Genomic DNA, 8,610 nt, shown 5'->3' with positions numbered 1-8,610 from the left:
ATATTTAAACATCCTATATATACAATATTTTTACAACACTTTTAATAATTAATAAGACGGAAAAATATATACAATATTTTTACAATGACTTAACCACTTCATTAAACACTTTTCATTGTTTAATATACGCACAATCACAGCAATATAAAATCATATAAAATATCCTATATATAAAACATCTTTATGTAACTAAGATTTTTCAGTTTTTTTATATTAATTATTTCAAAATAAACACATGTTACTTATGATAACTAAGATTCTTCATTTTTTTATATTAATAAATAAATACAAAATAAACTCATGCTACTTAATAATTTAGATTCTTCAAATTTTTTAGTTTCTTTTATGTCAATTGGTCTAATTATTACGGTTTTAATTTAATTGATCAAAGTAACATGTTATAAGAATCTTAGAAGAAGAAGGTGAAAAAAAAAGTTAAGTGAGACAATGAGCCAACCCGTTTAACCCACTAATCCGTGGTGGTTGGGTCGAGTTCGAATTTTTTCGGCTCGCTAATAAATTAACCGAATTATATTGACTGACTAAGTGGTCAACCCGTGGTGGGTCGGGTTACCGTGACAACTTTATAATAACAATATTAAAAATATTAATTAGTTAGGAATGTTAATGTGGTTAGTAATTAAAGAAGATATAACTAATTCATATCATTTATTCACACAATATAAAGGTGATGTAATAAGATAAAAATTAACAAGTATTATCTTGTAACCTGTAAATAATTGAATTTAATATTTATATTAAATATGTTTTTAGTTTTTAAATTTAAGTTATGAGTCAAAATTAAAGTTTGCTCTTTTTTAAAACTTGATATATTTTAATTTTTAAACTTAAACAATGAATGGATATAATTTTTTTTAATCTAATCACGTTATATATTTTTGTTGTATTAAACTAATTGGATTTGAAAAGATTATATTCATTATTTTTATTTTTAAAGTTTGAGAATTAAAATATATTAAAATTTTGAACATAACCAAGTTTTAATTTTAGGTCAATTCAAAAACTAAAAACATATTTAATGTTTTTATATAAAATTTAAACATTAAAATCATCTTTAATTTAAGTATATTATTTTTACTCTCAAATATTATTAGTAAAAATGGTCATTATTACTTACATTCAATCTCACATATTTTTATTTAACTATCTTTCACTTATTTTATTTCTTTTCTTTCGGATAAATTCAGCTTTAATTAATAAAAAATAGCATGCAGTCTTTAGATTACTCATCATTTTTAGCCCTTTTATGATTCAAAGTGAACTGAACTTACCTTTATTCACTTGATAGAAACATGAGTGAAAATAAAAAGTAAATGAAAAGTATTAAGTCGAGGAAAAAAAAAAAAAAGTTTTAATATGATAACATCGATGTTCCATTAGTTGTGAAGAAAAAAAGGATTAGAATCCGTTGAAAAGAGGTCATATCAAAATGCGTAAATCTACTAAGTTAGATAGGCTGAGGAAGTGAAATGATGATACTTTAAGAAGAATCTATAGAGCATGCCAACTGAATATTTATTATTTGACCCTACGTACCAACTTATATATAGGATACAAAGCTTATCTTAGAAATTGGATTTATGTATAATAGCGTGGTGAAATTGTATCCACGATCATACATGCATGAATAGATGATAATGGATCGGAATAATGTTTATTTATGATTTGTCGGATAAAATTTTAATCACTATTTAATCTATTATTCGTCGAGTATTTGTTTAGAAAAAATTTGTGAATACCAACAAAAAAAAAATATAATTTATATATTTTAAAATAAAATTTAAATAAAATTATAAAAAAATATATGTAATATAATATAAATTAAATTAAGTATAAGTCAAAATTTAATTTTAATTAAATTTAATCTAATAAAATATAATTTTATTTTATTTTTAATTAAATTTAATTAAAAATATAATTATTTATTTACAATTTACTAATAACAAATATTCATAACAAATAATATATTATTTATATCCAATAAGCGAGCATTAAAATAATATTATCCATTAGCTAGGTATGGTAAATACCCGGACGCCGATTTTTTTCATGTGCATTAGTGTATGTGAGAGAAGAATAATAAAAACGAAACTCAATTACAAATCTATTCATAATAAAGATGAAAACAAGTTTGAAAGGAAAAATGGTGGTGAAAAGATAGGGAAAGTAACGCCGCCACCAATCTAGATATAGGGAAACAATGAATGCTGTGATGTCTCAATCTTAACCTACTAATCCTAATTATTTAAGCTTTTTCTTCTGAACTTTTTCGGTTAAGAGATTCCAACATGTATATGATTGTTGTCGGATTGGAATGCAAGGGCTTTTCATTTTAAGGCAACCATCATTCGCCTAATCAACGGATTCACCTGTTTATTTGGTAACAGAGTTACATTATTTCATGCAGTTACTTAAATAGATATTTCTTAAAGTTTCTCTCACCTACGTCCATTCTTTCTCGTTAATCAATAATTGAAATGCCCAGTTGTCGTAAAAGAGCATTGTGGATAAGATCAATGTTGTATTCATTTTAGGTAAACTAAGAAAAAACCAATCATCTTAAAATATGAAAGTAAATTTCGGCGTATACGTTAAAAGAAATATCAGACGAAACAGAGGTATGCTTTCTTCTTATCAACTATAAGATTGGAGAGGAAAAAAATACATTTTTCTTTAAAATATAACGTTTTTACCATTAAATTTTTAAAGTTTTCATTTAATTTGAAATTCATTTTAATTATAATTTGTACTTTTTAAAAATCAATAACTTGTATCAAATTATTTTAAAAAATTACTTTGTAAATATATTAATATAAAACAATTATTTATATTACGATCATATACAAACTTTTCACTCTCCCCAAACACATTTGTTTTTATTTCCCACCTAATATTTTCTCTTTACGCCCTAATTCTTCTTCATTTCTGCAATCCGAAACGACGAATGACCAAGTGATGAAATAAATATGTTGACTATTAAAGTCATGCGTGCTGTACATGCAACAGAAAAATATTAAATTGAAAGCACTCTACGAAAGTTGAAAACAGATACATTAATGGCTTACATCTCAAATATCTTTTCTCAAGTGACAGAATCAAAGAACAAGTGTTGAAAACAGATCAACCAAAATATTATTATAGAATAAAAATTATTAAAATGCGAGATACTCTTTTAAGTTGTCAGCATGTTGCTAAACAAAATAATAAATGGGCATATTACAGTTATTATATCATATAATATCATCGTCATTAACCAATTTTTTTGTTCTTATAATTTAAAATAAACTATTTATAAGGATTGGTTTTGTTTTGTTTTGCATTTTGATAACCACTGAAGTAATTAATTAATTTTTTAATTGTATTCATTCTATTATCATCATAAAAATACCCGCAAACTAATTTATATAACATAACACGTATCTTTTCTGTTAACAGAAACCACTCTTTATTTCTTACATGATAATAAAAATAAAGGGAGGTCAAGGTAATAATATTAAAAATAGGTATTTCGGTATAATTTCATTAGCCTAACATAAAGGTTGAGTGTGATTCTCCTAAAATAAAATTCATTTGATCAATTTCTTTCTCTGTTTGGGCCCTTCAATCAGTATACACATGCACATTAAATAATACACAATATAAAGCGAAAACAATACTTATGCAGCAAGCTTTATCCCACCATATACTTTCCACGTAATATTATACAACTGTCTGTCTTCAAATATATCTAACCAAATTTTAAACAGAAAAAAAAAAAGGAAGGGCGGAAAAGAATTAAAAAGAAAAGGTTGATCATTAAACAAAAATTCCTATTTAGAAACAGATTCCAGGTGGTTATCGGAAAAAAGAAATCAGAAGCATTGATGCATTTAGTCAATGGCAATGATGAGAAAACCAACAGATACATACATGAGAAAAACTGGGTAGAGTGCAAGAGCTTTTCTCCTTGGGTTGACGGCAGAACTCATGAAAGGATACGCAGCCCAAGAGCTCCAAGCCAATGTCACACATACCACAACCACTTTCACTATGACATTGTCCTTCAACATACAAATTAATGCACCAACATCAAGAGGAAACAAGCAATAACCCAACAGACTCAGACTCTGAAAGAAAATAATGTGTCCACCCTGAAAGTTTGAAGAGATGAAAAAAAAGTCAAATGTTTGTCTTTATTCATCACATTATACTTCCCAGAATGGCCAGCTCCACGGCCCTTCAACATTTCATTTGACACTCAAAATATGACCACATCAAGACAGAGAAAGAAGCAATTACCAGAAGAAGTACATTCAATGTCAAAATTACAGCGCCGGCAGCAAGTAAAGCAAATGCAACAGCAAAAACCTCAGACTGAGACACAATCAGATAGAAAGATGTTAGAAAAAATACGACTAACATTGATCAGATTCACTTTATTATACGACGTAAATAAATGACAATCGCGTGCACAAAGTTCCCACTTAGTGTGGTTTGAGAAACGGTAGATGTGCACAACGTCACCTCCAAGGATATTCTACGATTCAAACCATAATAATAATAATAACCTACCATTGTACCAAGATTTCATCAATGCAAACTACAACGCAGGCAAAAAAAGAAGGGTATATACACTAGAGAGGCACCAAAGTTAGCACATGGTACAAGGGAGGACCAAGTAGCGGACTAAGAAATATGAATCCGCGATACAAGATTAACTAAATCCAGCCATAAAATTTAATTTACAACTGTTGGTTCCAAGGACTAATCATTACCATATCCACCTCAATAAATTCATAATTTAACTGATATTAAACTTCAAATAGTCTTATAAAAGGAAAATAGTATTTTATTAGAATCACGGAGCATAGTCATCAATCTCAGATTGCTGCAGGCATGTAGTGATTAACTCTGAAAACACTAAAGCAAGACGCGAGATGACCACTATTTTAAATATTATAATACAAACTAAATAATTCATACTACACATAACTACTCATTGCAAAAGAAAACATATGAATTCATGAAATACAATGTCAGTCTACACACAATCACCATCAATCCAAGAGCAATAAGAAATAGTAGTGAAGCCAATAAAGTAAAAGACGATGATGAAATTAATATAAAAAGAACATTACAAATTAGATAAAAAAAATTATAATCTGAAATCTCATGGTGCGAAAGAATAGAGGTCCAAAGAGAAGTAACTTAGTGAAACAAATAGAGCAATAACACAATAAATTCAATAAAAAAGAATTGTAGAATGTGAAGTCTAAAAGGGAGAAAAACGAATGTGACAAGTTAAAGATAGTCCAATTATGTGTGAAGTAATAGAGGACAATATAGAAGTAACTTTTTGATATATATTTTACCCAAAAAAAGCCCAAACAATGCTATTCGAGGGGTAAAAATTGGGTTTCGAAGTCTATATCATGACAGTGCCGTTATAGAACACAAAAAGACGCTGCTTTGGTCACTATTGAAACTGCTCCACTAATTGAATTCCATAGTGGCACAAAGGACGCCCCACACTCCTGCTATAGCACTCTACTGCAACCATGTCATAGAGAAGAGAAAGAATATTTTTATAGATGCAATTATGGGTAGAACATATAGCTCAAATGACTAAGGGAATGGGTTAAGAAATTAAACCCTGATACAAAGTTAAATGAATCCAACAACCATATATTTTTTTACAAATGACTGTTGGCTCCAATGACTAACCAGTAATCAAAACATCACCCTCTATAAATTAATAATTTACAAACCGAAATTTAACTACTCATTGACATAAAAAGGAAAAATAAATCATTACAAATTATTTTACTATTGAGAAGAGAAAAATTCTATTGCTAGATGCCAAAATGTAGTTCAAACAACCAACTAACAAAGTTATGCCATACTGAACACTCACTATCCTAAAAGTTGGATGATCTTCTCTAATACCAATAGCATGTCTAATGATACTTCAGACTTGTACAGCCAATGTCATCTCTTACTACCATCTATCACAGCTACTGTTTTATGAATAACAAACAGAAAGTAAGCTAAAATAAGCAGCCCCTGAATACAAAAACTGCTAACTTCCATGCCATTTGCTCACTGGAAACCTCATCAACCTAAACATATGACTACCTCAGCTCTGCAGGGAATCACAAATGACAAACCCTTACTTTGGATAATGATTCTCGATACATTTGAGTGATACAATATGTTTCTTCAGCTTGGTGATAGTGATAGTAGGTTGAATTAGTTCTATGCCTCAGTAGCATATGAATAGTGTGAATCAAATCTCGCATACAAATTTTGCTATTCTTCCATAGCGGGCTACAGCACCTTTCTATCTAAGAGACATTGTGCCGCATCAAGACGTAATGGTTGGACAGCCAAAATAAAAATAAAAAATGGCACCTAGACCAAAGCAAATAAGGTCACACTGCAGTTCTACGCATTCTATTGCACTCACGGCTGTAGTGGATCAGAAAAGAAAGATGGCCATATTCATAACCCTAACCCGTAACAAAAACGTACTTTGTCTTTACTTAAGCAACTTTTGTGTTATAGTTTTAAGACTGACTGTTTTTCAACTTTGGGTAGTCAGAATTATATCTTGGACCCTCTAATCACACATGATTCTCTAATCTCTTTTAATCAAATAAAAAATACAGAAAAAAAAAAACGAGTGAAATCTAGAATTATTATAATCAAATTTTATTTTCTAACCTAGTTTAAATAAATATATTTTCTTATCAAGATATTTTGAAAAATAAAATAAAAAATATTTCGAAGTTTACATGTCAGTATAAACGTGTGTATTGATTTTTCATGTTTTTGTACGGTAAAACGCTCTACGAGTCATGTTTTTCAGCTATTGGTCATGAATCTTAAGATAAACAGTACAATTTGATTACGATTTGGAAAATAGACATCCCAATTCATGACTTATCTAAAGCCCAATTCTACAATCGTAATGAAGAATTTATAATTGGGAAAACTGAAGCAGAATGATTTAGGAAAGAAAAAAACTTGGTAGAAATGTTGCTCCACGCCACATATGTTGTACAGGTGCAGCAAACCAACAGACACAAATGCTGGTTAGAGAATGTCAAATCAACAGCACCACGGTTCATGACCATTGACTTAATGCAACACCGAAATAATGTTCTGTGCCACTACGAGAATATGTTTAGAAACTAGAACACCTCGTACGAAATTCAAATTACGGGGGCCCTTAACTTTTAAATTTATTTTCACACAATGGATCAACAGAGATGACCGAAACCCAACAGGCATAATCACAACCATCAACTTAAATTAAGAAAGAATAAATCACAATTCGATTTGTAACATAATGCAAAATAATGTAAGAAAAAAGAAAGGATCAAACTACACAGCAAAGAAACCATAGAAGATCAGAAATGGCACTCAAGAACGTACACATCCATACATTCACTCTCTTCATTCTATGTTTCCGCCAAATATTTACTATCAAACACAGAGAGCAATACTCGAAGCCTTAAAGCCAAGTGATTATAGTACACATGTGCAATACGATCAAGATCAGGCACAATGTGAAACTCCTAAGTGGATTCTACCCAACGATTCTATCAAGAGACACGCCATTCTTAACAACCACGAAAATTTCAGCTGAGCTAGCCACTAAAAGTAGATCAGAAGGTGGTGACGACAGATCAGCAAAGAGCGATTAGCGATCTGATTTGTAAACCCTACCAATTAGGAAGAAAGAGTACAACGAAGATAGAAATAGACATATACCTTTTTGACAGAGGCAGACCAAGAGAGGGTGAGGCCGAGAAAGACGATGAAGAAGAAAGGGCCCCACAGATCCCAATCTCTGAGTGCCTTACCGGGGTCCTCGCGGTAAGGGTTAGGGAAGACAACCAGCTTCAGATTGCTCACGATTCTGGAAAGATCACGCTTCACAGTGTCCCATACGGGCTCTGTGAGCGTGTTGGGGGCGGGTCCGAACCCGGAGATGTCGGAACGAGGAGGCGGCGGAGGAGGAGGAGCGGAAGAGGAGGATTTGGGGAGCGTGGGCGGCGTAGGGAGGTTGGAAGAAATGAAGGGGGAAGGCGCGGCGGAGACGGAGACCGGGATGGAGGCGCGTGGGGGACTTGGAGGGCGTGCGGGAGGGACTGATTGATGAACGCTGGCATTGATGAGGTTCTCGATCTCGTCGATGTCGGATTGGGAAGATGGGTGAAGGGGTATGGTATCGCTGTGCGACATTTTCACACCCAAGACTCACACCCAACCAAGATCAACAACAACAACAACACACGCACAAATATCACTGCACTTATTCTCTTCTTTCCTTCTTCATTTATCTTTCTTCTTCATATAAACTATTATTATTACATTTCTCACTTTTCTTCTTCTTTTTCAACATATGCAATTCTCTATTTAATGCGTATTTATATTTATTCACTTTCCTTGTGATCTAATAATAGTGTTATTTTTTTCGAGGAAAGGTATACGATTATATTTCATTAAAAACTCAAAAAATAATGACTTTTTATATAAGCTTAATTTTCTTTGTGATAATATATAAACATTTTAATTTAAAAACACGTAATTTATTGTTTCATT

General features: G+C 31.0%; 1 protein-coding gene across 1 annotated transcript; it reads right to left on the bottom strand.

Moving 5' to 3' along the window:
• Positions 1–3,660: 3,660 nt before the first annotated feature.
• Positions 3,661–8,382, bottom strand: LOC106765510 (protein YIPF6 homolog). Its single transcript, XM_014650165.2, has 3 exons — positions 7,777–8,382; positions 4,300–4,374; positions 3,661–4,151 (listed from the first exon to the last, which is right to left on the bottom strand). The coding sequence occupies exons 1-3, from the start codon at positions 8,248–8,250 to the stop codon at positions 3,891–3,893; spliced, it is 810 nt and encodes a 269-aa protein (XP_014505651.1). The 5' UTR covers positions 8,251–8,382; the 3' UTR covers positions 3,661–3,890.
• Between the last annotated feature and the right edge of the window lie 228 nt (positions 8,383–8,610).

This window comes from Vigna radiata, chromosome 7 (assembly GCF_000741045.1).
Source record: "Vigna radiata var. radiata cultivar VC1973A chromosome 7, Vradiata_ver6, whole genome shotgun sequence".
In the NCBI taxonomy this organism is placed as follows: Eukaryota; Viridiplantae; Streptophyta; class Magnoliopsida; order Fabales; family Fabaceae; genus Vigna; species Vigna radiata.
This window is presented reverse-complemented; position numbering and strand designations above follow the sequence as displayed.